The sequence below is a fragment of the Marmota monax genome, unplaced genomic scaffold (genome assembly GCF_021218885.2).
Source record: "Marmota monax isolate L192 unplaced genomic scaffold, Marmota_monax_Labrador192_F-V1.1 WCK01_AAM20220418_F8-fsc00235, whole genome shotgun sequence".
NCBI lineage: Eukaryota > Metazoa > Chordata > Mammalia > Rodentia > Sciuridae > Marmota > Marmota monax.
Genome location: NW_026693185.1, coordinates 1,700,586 through 1,713,394, shown reverse-complemented (window position 1 = coordinate 1,713,394; position 12,809 = coordinate 1,700,586). Strand labels below are relative to the sequence as shown.

The following is a 12,809-nucleotide window of genomic DNA, read 5'->3' as shown; positions in this document are numbered from 1 at the left end:
GGGAGACGCACCAATGGGGCCCGCAGAGGAGAGGCACCGCGCCTGCCCCAGCCTGCCCCTTCGAAAGCCCCCAGGACGGAGCCTGCAGCCACCCTCAGAGCCTCATGGCCACGCACACCTGGGCACGTCACGCCGTAGCTCCTGGCTGTTCCAAAGCCTGCTCATGAGCTCCCCAGGGCACGTCACCCAGATCCCTTTCCAGGTCACACCTCTGTCATGGCACCAGCTCTTGGAAGCTGCCATCCCCGGCTCAATGAGGAAGCTGTGTCAGCACCTGCTGGGACGTCTCCAGTGTGCACGTGTGAATACAGAGGTGACTCCCTTGAATGCCCCCCTTCAGTGGGTCCTCTGCTGGCTGTGTGTAATGCATGGGGCTCAGGGGACCTAAGATGACGGAACTGCTCCGTGTCTGAGGTGAATCACCTGACTGCACGTTCTCTTGCAGAACTAAAGCTGCATGGTGGTGTGAGCAGCACCTACTCTGGTGGCAGAGACAGGAGGGTCACTTCAGCCCAGTAGCTTGAGGTCAGTCTGGGCAACACAGCGAGACCCCCCTCTCAAAAAAATGGCCTAAGTTTACATTATACAGAGTACATTTTACTTAAAAAAATTTAAAACCTTGGAGACTGAGGCAGGAGAATCCCTAGTTCAAAGCTAGCCTCAGCAACTTAGCAAGACCCTGTGTTAAAATAAAAAAAATTAAAAAGGGCTGGGGATGTGGCTCAGTGGTTAAGCACCCCTGGGTTTGATCCCTGGTACCAAATAAATAAATAAAAATAAAAACCCAGTTATATAAAAACTGAGGTAATGTTATAAATCTTTTAAAGATTAAGCTGGGACACCAGGCATAGACTGGACATGCCCCAGACTAGCAGAGACAGAGCCGCTCCCTCTGATGTCTAACTCAGACCTGTCCTCAGTAGACTCGTGGCCAGCAGCAGGTGGCTGTGAAGGCAAAGTACTGGGACATGCTGGATAGGACCTCGGGGCCCGGTTTCAGCTGTCTGGGACTGCAGTCGGGAGCCATGTGTGTGATGAGTACCCAGGTGGCTCGGAGTCTGTGGACACATCTGAGCTGCTGGACGGGAAGCCCTGGCCCTTCGTCCTGACACTGTGTTCTCCATCCCTGTTCCTGTGACTGCCAGGGATCCCTGCCTGCCACCTCAGCCATGTTCCCTGAACGCGCCCTGAGCTCCCTGTCTCTGCACCCTGCTCTTTACAGTCCAGCGGCAAATGCATCTCCTGTGCTGGTCTAAGCCTCCCTGCAGTGCCCAGCGTGGGCTACAGCACAGTTCGGGGATCACGGATACAAGATGTTCCCCAGAATCTGTGGATAGCACAGAGGAGATTCCAAGGCCACGATTCACATGACTTGTACTCAGAAACCAGCATGGCTTAGCCTCTCCCTTTTCTCATTAAAAAATGGGGTGGGAAGGTGGCCATCCATCAGGCAGAGTATGAGGAGGACGATGAAATGGGCCTCGTGGACATTTCTGTCCCTGCCCTGGTGTGGCCCTGGCCTGGAGTGCTCAGACTGACTTGGGCAGGGGTTGGAACTCAGCTCTGGGAGAGCGTTGACCAGGGGCAGCACCATCAGGACCTTGGACAGCAGCTCAGTGGCCGGGATTCCAGGGCCACCTCAGGGCCCTGGGGAAGGTCAGGACTGTGGAGGATGCTTCAGCAAGTGCCTGGGCCCCTGGGGGCAGTGCTGCCCACCGGTTGGTTATCTCTTTCTGACCACACCTTTGCAGCTTTGCTCTCAGAAGCAGAGGCTGGGGAGGGTGGACCAGCTGGCCTGACAGAGGAGGTCCAACCCAGGGCCTGGGGACTCCCACGTCTGGCAGCCAAAGCCGTTGGGCTTCCACATGGGTGCTGCAGCTTGGGGACCTACCTGGCCATGTGCCCAGGGGGGAGTCAGCCTGGCACTGGGAGAGGGCCTGTGGGCCTCCTGGGACAAGACTTCCTGCTCTAAATGGGTCCCAGCCAACACAGAGGGTGGCTGCGCTCTTGACATTCAATCTTAAAATAAAATGTAGGCTCCAGAGAGAGGTGCCTGTTTGTCTCGACCAATCAGCTATGGGGGGGCGGAGGCCATAAGGAGCTCGCTGCAGACACTTGGAGGGAGCAGGCCCTTAAATGGCCGGGAGCCATTTCCATCTTGTTGACAAACACATGCTACAAGACAGGAAATCACCCTCCTCCTAGGTGCCCATTTTATCTCTTTTTAATTGCTGCTGGATAATAAATTACAGTGCAGAGTCCATTAATTAAGCTAACGCTGTCCATGGAACACCAGCTCCTTCTTTGGGGAGATGCCTGGTTCCAGGAGTTCTGATTCAGCCTGCGTGTCCACAGCACTTAAGGGTCAGTCGAAAGACACCAAGGCACATGCCAGGCTTGGAAGGAGCATGTGGGAAGGGGCACCCTGACGAGCCAGCAGAGGGACTGCTGCCTGGCATGCTTACTTCAGAACATGTGGTGGCACCGAAAGCCACATTAGACTCACTTTAAAAGTCAGCTCATGGCACGCGGCCAGGGCTATTCACGAGCGTTCCTCCCTGAATCAGTGGTCGGGGGCAAGGGGCAGCCTGATTTGGCTTGTTGTTCCATAATCAGCTAAAGAAGCTCTGCACGCAGGTGGGATTGGTGAAAGATGAGTCCCAGTGATTTCCCAGCAGAGGCTGGCGCTGTGCTCACGGAACACCAGCAGGACAGGCAGCCTGGGCACCTGGCTTCCGCCTTCTGGGCAAGGGAGGGGGTGGCCATCTCTGGGGTGAAGGGTCCATTCCATCCCTACCTAGGCATCCTTGCTGGAGTTCAGCAGGTGCTGAGAGGGAGGACCCAGAGGAGGGAACAAAAGAGGAAGAGAGGCCCTGGAAAGATGGGTGCGTGTGGCCAGCTTCTCAAGGGTCCTCCCCAGACCGTTGGAGGGTGTTCTGGGCAGCCAGGGAGGGCGGTGGGCAGGGAGGAGGTGGCCACAGGACCACAAGAGACAGTTGTGGCCCCCCTCAAGTCCTGGTCCTCAAGTCAGCCCAGGCTTCCTGAGTGGCTTAGAGAATTGTCCCCTGAAGTGCCCAACACAAGAAGAGACTGCTTAGAGCCACGGGGACGCTAGGATTTCTGGGGGTGTTTAGGAGAACATCTCTCCCCTTCCTCATTCACAGAAGGTGGCTTCTTCAGGCTGCTTTGTGATTATGCAAATATCTACCTGAGAGAGTCTCTATTATGCCATAGTTCCTAGGACTCAGTCCAAGTGCCACCTAGCAGAACATGTATCTGTACGTCCTAAACTATTTCCTGATGGCCCGTGACATGCCAGGCGTCCTCCTGGATATGTAGCCTGTGGGATTTGAAATGTCCCTTAGAAAACTCCTGTGTTGAGCTCACGGTTCCCAGTGTGGCCCGGTTCAGGGTGGGGGTTCTAGGAAGGGCCATAGCCTCACCGGTGGGACTAATCCAGCTGACGGGTTGACAATGGGAATGGACTCCTGTGTAGTGACTGTAGGCAGATGAGTGGGGGTAGAGGAAGCGGGTCACGGAGGTGTGGCCTGGGGGCCATCTCTATCTCTGGTCCCTTCCTCTCTCTCTCTCTGCTTCCTGGCTGCTGTCAGCGGAGTACCTTCCCTCTGCGCCCCTCCCCTATGTTGCTTTTGCAATGGACTCAGCCAACGTGGACAGAACCTCTGAGACTGTGAGTCAGATCCTTCCTGCTCTAAGCTGTTTCCTCAGGTGTTTGGGTCACAGTCACTAAAAGCTGACCCATGCAAAGCCTGAGAGTTAGGTGTTCTAAAAATGAATCCTGGCATATCCCCAAATATGGTCAAGTCTAGTGAGGTCTCCAGGTGGCATTACCCGAGGGCAGGCCCAGCTGCCTGCTGCCTGCACTGGAGCTGTGGGCATCGTGAAGATGGTGCAGGAGGGCCCTGCCTCCTGCCTCTTGTCCCCTCCCCTCGGGTCCTCCTGGTCCAGCACCACCAGTCCCCTCTTCTGTGGCTCTCGGTTGGCGGAATCATGTTTAAAATTTACGACTGTCAAGGCTGATGGCAGGTTTGGACGAGTCTTCTCCCTGTCTTGGAGAGTCTCTGCTGAGCTCTGTGTCCACACACACACACACACACACACACACACACACCACTGGTGAGTGCCGAGCCGTCAGAGGAAACCCCTTTTCAGGCTCCAGTTTAACCTGGAGGTTCGTCTCTTGGCCCCTCTGGCTGCCTGTGTGCTCCCTGGAAATGCTTCTGAAACACGGTCCTCCTGCCCGGGAAGCACTCTGCTCCTGCACCAGCACCCACGGTCCAAATGAATGTCAGTCTCAGGATGGACACGTCCATCAGCTTCTCAGGAGGGAAGCGTCTCATTTCTTCCAAGCTGCAGCCAGGCCTTTGGGTCATGGCAGCATGTGCACCTGCGGCACCCCTCTGCAGATCAGCAGGGACTCTGAATTCATTCACAGGGTCCTTTCCACAGGACATGCGCACTGCCCTCTTAGCATCTGCTGACATAACTACTTGTGAACCCACTCCCTGCCTCCTATGGGAAACAACCAGAAAGCCCCCACCTTGTGGAATCACAGAATAGGGACAGTTACCCAAGTACAGGGCAACAGGAGTCCCCAGAAGTCCCACAGAGCCCCGTGGGCTGGAGATTCCAGTCCCTTCTTGATCAGAGACATGCTCCTACCTGCGGTCCCCAGCCGTGGCATGGGTACAGTATGGCTGTGTGGTTCTCCAGCGGCCCCTGGTCCAGGCAGACGTCCTTGGCCTTGTTGTTGCGAAGCTGCAGGGACAGAGAAAACACGGCCATCAGAGCTCTCCTGGTGGGGCTGCTCTCCACTCCGTCCCCAGCACCCCACCGCCGAGGGGCATGCAGTTCCGACGTCAGGCTGGGAAGGCCCCACCTTAGCAGGAGGAAGTCTTCCTGTGCCTGTGTCCTGGGTGCCAGCCCGGCTCCTAACTCCTCTGTCCACAGCATACGGGAGCTGAGGGGACTTTCTGTAAGGAACTCTGGTCACCCACCTGAGGTTCAAGGCACCTCAGGGAGGAGTCAGGCAGGGACAGACATCCTAAGTGAGCCTCAGCACTGACGCTGGTTCAGTAGCCCTGGGACGCAAGGGCTGGCTTCTCAGGCCATTACTGGCAGGAAAGCCAAAAATTAAAACTAAAGAACAAGCAACACCTGGCTACTACGAGAAGCCCTAGCAACGTGTTTCTGCATACCCAGAACCATTTCCTGATGGCCCGTGACGTGCCAGGCACCCTCCTTGGTGCCTAGAACTCACTTGTGGAGGAAATAGATGAGGTCCCCAAGGACACCCTGCTCCTGGGCACATCTCCTTGGGGTGTGCGAGGCCCTCTCCAGCGCAGACCTCCAGGCCCATCACACCACCTGCCACCCAAGGACCACAGCAAGAGGGCAAAGGGACAGGCTGCAGCCACCTCCAGGTGCATCCAGGGTCCTCTGGGTGCATCTTCCACAGACCAACCTAACCATATGAATCAAGATGGCGGGCAGGAGGACCCTACCTGTGCACCCAAATCACGTCTAGGCCAACAAGTGAGCGGAGCTTGAAACTGCTTAAAAACCATCCTTATGGTTATAAGAGTAACATCCTCTCGGTAGGGCACTTTGGGCACACAGAAAAGAATAATGGTGTTGGCAATCCTTCACGGTCCTCCACGGTCCTCCACGGTCTTCCACGGACCTTCACAATCCTTTATGGTCCTTTAGAATCCTTCAGAATCCTCCATGGTCCCCCAAGGTCCTACATAGTCCTCCAAGTCCTTCACATCCTTCATGGTCCTTCATGGTGCTTCACAGTCCCTCACAGTCCTCCACAGTATTCCACAGTCCTTCACAATCCTCTACGGTCCTTCCCGGTCCTCCATGGTCCTCCACGGTCCTCCATGGTCCTCCATGGACCTTCACAATTCTCTACGGTCCTCCACAGTCTTTCCAAGGTCCTCCACGGTCCTTCACAGTCTTTTGAAGGTTCTCCACGGTCCTCCAAGGACCCTCACAGACTTTCACAGTCCTCCATGGTCCTTCACAGTCCTCCACAGTCCTTCATGGTCCTCCATAGACCTTCACAGTTCTTCACGGTCCTTCACAGTCCCTCATGGACCTTCAGGGTCCCACATGGTCCTTCATGGTCCCACATGGTCCTTCATGGTCCCACATGGTCCTTCACAATCCTTCACAGACCTTCATGGTCCCTCATGGACCTTCATGGTCCCTCATGGCCCCTCAAAGTCCCTCACAGTCCCTCACAGTCCCTCACAGACCTTCACGGTCCCCCACAGACCTTCATGGTTCCTCATGGTCCTTCACAATCCTTAATAGACCCTCATGGTCCCTCATGGACCTTCATGGTCCCACATGGTCCTTCATGGTCCTCCATAGACCTTCACGGTTCTTCACGGTCCCTCACGGTCCCCCACAGACCTTCATGGTCCCTCATGGTCCTTCACAATCCTTCATAGACCCTCATGGTCCCTCATGGTCCCTCATGGACCTTCACGGTCCCTTGTGGTCCTTCACAGTCCTTTAAGACCTTCAAGGTCCTTTGTGCTCTTCCATGGTCCTTCACGGTCCTTCACACAGTCAGTCAACCCTCCCATTTTTGGACAACTGCATTTTGTTTGGCTCTGGCTGGGAAGAGGGACCCTATACACAAAGCTTTAGTCATATTTCCGATTTTGAAAGGATAGAGGTAGGTTCTTAGGACTGGATTACAGTGCCGAGGGTACGGACACTGCAATGTTCCCAATAAGCTGCTCAGAGGGAGGCTTCCCATCCCCTCGTCCTCCCAACCACAGGCCTGCAGATGCTTATCCACGTGCCAGTTTAAAGTATTTTAAGAGGGAAGAAACAAATCCTATTTTCATATGTTTGCTATTAACATCGGAATGTCTCATGTTTTGAGAATTGTGTATTTCTCCACTAGGATCTTAAGTGGTTTAACTATAGATTCGTAACAGGTTTTATATATTAAGGACATAAATGTTTTTATGTTATATTTGTTCCACACAATGATTTCAGATGGCCAAGCTTTTAACTTTTATTCTAATATTTATGCAATTAATCTATCACACGGTAATTGAATATTTATTTATGGAGGGCCTGGTCTGTGTCTGGCACTGTGCTGAGTTTCATGAACAAGACAACACAGTCCCCATCCTGTGGAGGTCCTTGTGTGGAGGGCAAGACACACAGGAGGGGTGAGTGACCTGGTCAGGAGGCCCAGCCCTGCTGGGGTTCAGAGAAAACCGAGCTGAGCTCGGGAGGACACCCGGAAGGGGCTGGGTGGCATTGGCCCCCTCCCCACTGGAGAGGACCTCGCTGCCTGGGCCACACCTCTGAGGGCCAGTCCCTCTCCCGTGGCAGAGCCGCCCCCTCCCCACGGACTCAGCCCAGGGTGTGGCCTGAGTTACCTCCCCGTAGGCCACGGTGTTGTTGTATCTCCTCATTTCCGGGTAGACGTGGTCCAGGTACCACTGGAAGTTCTTACACTTCAGACTCTTCCTTAGGGCCCTCCTCTCGGAGACGTCGCCGATGTCGATCCCCGGGTTCTGGAAGCAGAGAAGGGGCGTCAGCCACTGGAGCAGGCGCAGGGCCCCCTCTCCGAGGAGCTTTCTGGGAGGGGAGGGAGCCCATGGGCTTGCACAGCAGTGGCCTTAGGGGACCTGCCTGAGGCCCTACACACACACACACGCACACACACGCACGCACGCACGCACGCAGGCACACACACACCCCGCTGGGAGGGTCCCGTCCCAGGGGTGCTCAGAACCCTGCAGTGGGAAGCCCAGACTGCTCCCTGCTCTTCCTGGGGAGAGGCTCCTGAGAGGCACTGATGCGGGCACCCACCTTCCCTCTTCTCTTCCCAGGAATGATCAGAGCCAGTTATTGGAGGGATTATTTGATTAAGGCAAGAAAACAAATGCCTGTAACCTCCTCCTGTCTGTCTTTTGCACACACGTGTGGCTTTCCTTTGTTGGCTCCTGGCGAAGCTCATTATACGCAGAAGGGAAAATAATTTCCCATTGCAAAGCTCGTAATGACGCTCTAATGAATAATTCACTCTGCTTTTACAGAAATGAACCTGTAATGGGCTGCTGCACGCTGACGGGGAAATAAAGTATCTGGAACAGGACCCACAGTCCTACCCAGGTGGCCGCAGATCAGTGGTGGCAGGAGGCTTGCCCCTCCAGGGAGGGCGGTCAGGTGGCACTTGGGGGCAGAGCAGAGGGTTCAGATGATTGCACTAACATTTCTTTAGCAGTGGGACATTGATTTTAAAGAAAAATTCCTTTAAAGTCAACTCACCCAATCCCAAGGCAAACACGAGCAGTAACATTTAACCCTTGGTTTGAATATACTAAGCATGATTGATGAAGACGGTCATATTTAAAACCATGATGGGGACCCTCAGTATTGGGGACCAGTAATCCAGTAGCCCCCCATCTGTGACTTCAGTCTCTTGCAGTTTCACTGAACTGTGGTCAACCACAGTCCACATAGACTAAAAGGAAAATTCTGGAAATAAGCAATTCATGTAATTTCAAGTAACTTTTATTATAATGTGTTGTTATTATTGTCCTATTTCATTATGAGTTATTTTTGTTTACTATGCCTAAGTTATAAATTAAACTTTTTCATAGGTGTGTATGTATAAAAAATAATACATACAGGTTGAGTGTGCTTTATTTTAAATGCTTGGGACCAGTGTAAAGTCCTTGCTTAGCATCTAGATGGACATCTTAAGTGACAGCCACTATTTTAAGAAAAATTTCGCTTTCCAGTTCAAGGGCGTTTCTGAGAAAGGCTCACCACCCCTCATACCAACCCTACCCTTAACCAGAGGCATTAGGACCCTCCAGGTTCTAATCCCTGAGCCTCCCCCATAAAAGCCCCAAACCCCAAGCCTGTGTTGCCCTCTCCATCTACGGAGAGAGGGCCTCTATTGGTCAGCTCTGGCAATAAACTCTGGTGTCCATGTCTGCCTGGTCTCCATCTTTCATTTCTCACTAGCCCGTCTCCTGGTCCTTGCTTTCCTTTCAACCAGCATTTAGGGTTTATTCAGATTTTGTAATATTCACATAAACTTTCCTGGCTGACCATCTCTACTCTGCAAACTGCAAACCTAAAATGCACCAGGAAACATTTCGAATGTCACATCCGTGATCACTATGGATGCTCGGCCTGTGTGGGTTCAGTACTACAGTTGGTTTCAGGTGCCTGCAGACATCTCCCCCATGGACGGGCAGGGGCACAGTGATGGGGGCACTGGACTAGAGGCACCATCAGCTCCCCTGACTCCAGGCCACACCCCCAATCTAGATCCATCTATACAGAGGGACAATGACTGACATTCCACAGACCCCGCAGGGCTGCGCAGAGGGTCCCATGGAGACGGGGGGTGCACAGCCTGCCCGTGCGTTGTGGTCATGACCTGAACACAGCACACAGGCCTCACAGAGCCACCGTCTCCTCATCTGTATTATGGCCATCCTAACAGCCCGGGACAGCCTAGCTGGCCAAACACTTGTATTTCCTGGGGCCACTCCAGCCTCACGCCCTCCTCCCAGGCCTGCTCTAGGGATGGACAGGGCTTCCTGCGCCAGGCCCTGCTCTGGCACATCCCTGTACTAGTGCACCTAGTTGCAGGATCGCCTTGGGAGGGAAGCCTTGGTATCACCCCCTTTACAGTGGAGGAAATGAAAGTGCAGAGGAGACGCGTGGACTTGGGCAGCCCCCGTAACTCTTAAGTGACAGCTGGGACTTAAACCAAGCTGGAGCACAGCCTGCAGGACTGTGGCATCAGGAGTTTCCCAGGCCAGATTCTAGCAGAATGTGGAAGAGAGGGAAGAGGCTGGCCAGGCGTGTGGCACCAAGCAGCTGGCGCTCTGGGGGAGAGCAGTGAAGGCAGATGAGGGTGCAGTGCCAAGGGCTTGGGCAAGAGCCTGCTGGACACCATGTGTGGTCAGGAGCAGGACCACTAGATTAATGCAATAAGACCGGGATTAACACATAAGACCCTCTGATCTTTGTAAGTAGATTTATTTCTGTGGCGTCTGTCCCCAGGCAAAGCAGGGGATCTAAGCCTCTGACATCTGTGAACCTTCCAAAATGCATTCATGATTTCCCACAGGTGACATATTTCTGGCTCACTAAGGGAATTTGTGATCTGAACAGCAAGGCTCACTGTCCCGGGGTGGTGAGAAGGGACCTACCTCCAGGGGCAGGTTCCATGCTATGTACACGTGAGACTTGTAATCGTCCATCCAGACCTCAGCCACCCGGAGAGCGTTCCTCTTAGTGTAGAAGCCAATGTTGCTGTTGTACGGCTTCTTCTTCCGCTCAATGTGAGCCACCCGGGAGCAAGGCAGGACCTCCATGCTGCCCCCACAGAGCCACACCTGGAGATAAAAACATTTCATTAGGTTGAGACAGGAATTTTCAGAGGCCTCTGCTCTTCCCCCAGTCCCCAAAGCAATGGTTCACCAATTTAGTGTGAGTGAGAAATACATTTTATTATACAAAGCCCCTGAGAGTTCAACATGGGTTTGTTATTGCAGCATAGCTTAATCTAAGCTGACTAAAATACACAGAAAAGAAGGTTTGGAGAATTCCTACAGACACAATAGTTCGGGATATAAAGCCCAGCTCTGCATAAGAGAGCACCATAAGCCTAAGACTTTTTTTTAAGTTCTCACTAACGCACAATTGGCATCCATGAAGGCTTTCTTCATCTGGCTGAGCTGTGCCCTGCCAACCCAGAAAGGAAAATTTAAAGTAAAAAAAAAAAAAGACCCTCTTTATCCATATCAATGCAAGAAGTGTACATTGTGCTGTTAATATGCTCTGTTTTGGAGACCCAATGGCGTGGATGCCAGGCCTTCTGGAAACATCTCCCAGTGCCATCTCAGGCAGAGACCACTGTTGTGCTGGGGTGTTCAGATGGAAGGCTGAAAGGATGGCTGCTTTTAGGGGTTCAAAAGCTCAATGAAGTGGGACTTATCATCCTCTGCACGGATACAGTGGGCATCCTGGTTCAAAGGGCCCTGCTCCCTGTGGGAAGGGTTGGTGCCCTCTCGTGGTCCAGGCAGGAAAACCTGAGTATTTCTGAGCATTTCAAGCCGGGCTAGATTTTGAAAATGAGTTTCTGGGTACCAGTAGAGAAAAGAGGAGGAAGACAGAGAGGCTTGATATTGTTACGGCTCCTGAACTGATCTAAGGATTCAACACAATCCCTGCTAATACATCAGCCTGGTTCTTTGCAGCCGATCCTAAAATTCATTTGTAAATATGAGGGACCCAAAATAGGTTTAAAGATCCTGAAAGGAACAAAGTTAGAAAACTTCACTTTCCACTTTCAAAACTTAACACAAAGCTACCACAATCCAGAGGGCATGGTATTGGCCTAAGAAAAGACCCACAGACCAGTGGGATAGGAAGGAGAGTTCAGAGACAGACTCTCCCAAGTGTGACCAATTGACAGGAGTGCTAAGATCATCCAGTGGGACGAAGAAGAGCTTTATCAACAAGTGAGCTGGGACAACATGAGGAAGAATGAATACAGACCCTGCCTCACATCACACAAATCACAATGGATCAAAGAACGAAATGTAAGAACCACAACTATAAAATTTAAGAAGAAAATATAAGGATAAAATCTTATGTCCAAGGATTAGGCAAATGCCCCACAGCTGATAAATGGAGAAATAAACGTGGCCCATCCATAGGCTGGAAGATTATCTGGCGGTAAAATGGAATGCTGCCCTCCGCTACCATGGGGATGGGCCTGGACATCACGTTAGGTGACAGAAGACAGGAAAGACCACGTCGATGATCCCGTTCCCTTGAAAGGCCCCGGGTGGGAAAACCGGTGGAGACAGAAAGCAGACAGGTGACCCCTGGGCTGAGGGTGGCCCTGGTAGACAGGTGACCGCCAGTGGTGTGGGTGGCTTTTTAGGATGATGAAGTGTTCAGACACTCATTGTGGTGAGGGATCGCATAACTCTTTGAAGACACTAAAAGCCACTCAAGTGTGTACATTGAATGTGTGACTCGCCCTGGTAAGTGACGATCTCCACATGTGACGGTCTCCACAAAGCTGTTGCCAGAACAAACAGGTCTGCGGAGATTGGAGTGAAGGTCATGGGGTGTGTTTCAGGCTGGGGGCTCCAGTGGACAGACAGTGGAGGAGCGGAGCTCTGAGGGCAGGTTAGTACACAGGGGCCACAGACACAGGCACACGCGGGGCCTCAGCAAAAGCTGAGACTGTCTTGTAAAAGGAGGTGCCAGGTGGGGACAGAGTCCACAGCCAGGTGATCAGCACCAAGTCCTCCACAAGCACCTGGACCAGGGTCAGGCTTGTCCCAAAGCTGGGGTGTGGCCAGGCCACTGAGAAGGACCGAGTGGTGAGAGGCCGGGGCCGGTGTCAGATGCCGAGCCTCTTAAGCAAGAAGAGGGAGGGGATGAGCCAAGCGAGGGGCAGGCAGCTCTGCAAGTCCATCCTGGGTGGCAGGGACATCGGCCTCCTGACCTGGGCACACCTGACACACCCACGGGCACCAGCTCAGAGCTGCCCTGCTCTTCCTGCTGAGCTGGGAGGGTCACCCCACGTGCTTGGTGCTCTGAAACTATGTCCACTGTTGGGAGGCCAGCATCCTGGAGGGAGCGGCCAGGTCAGTGCAGCTGGCCTGGACATCTAGGAATTGCCACCGCCTGCAGGGCATTCCTGTCCTCATCCTGCCTGCCCTGCCAGGTCCATGGCCCAGCCCAGCATCTCCACAGACTCCAAT

The 12,809-nt window shown here is 53.3% G+C and overlaps 1 protein-coding gene across 3 annotated transcripts in view; it reads right to left on the bottom strand.

Annotated features, from left to right (window-relative positions):
• Galnt17 (polypeptide N-acetylgalactosaminyltransferase 17) overlaps positions 1–12,809 on the bottom strand; it is a 358,134-nt gene that overhangs the window by 15,494 nt on the left and 329,831 nt on the right. For all 3 annotated transcript variants that reach the window (XM_058583038.1, XM_046456026.2, XM_058583039.1), the window contains 3 exons: positions 10,236–10,421; positions 7,434–7,571; positions 4,684–4,779 (listed from right to left, as the gene is read on the bottom strand). In XM_058583038.1, the coding sequence (XP_058439021.1) occupies positions 4,684–4,779; positions 7,434–7,571; positions 10,236–10,421 (420 nt within the window). The remainder of the gene's footprint in view (positions 1–4,683; positions 4,780–7,433; positions 7,572–10,235; positions 10,422–12,809) is intronic.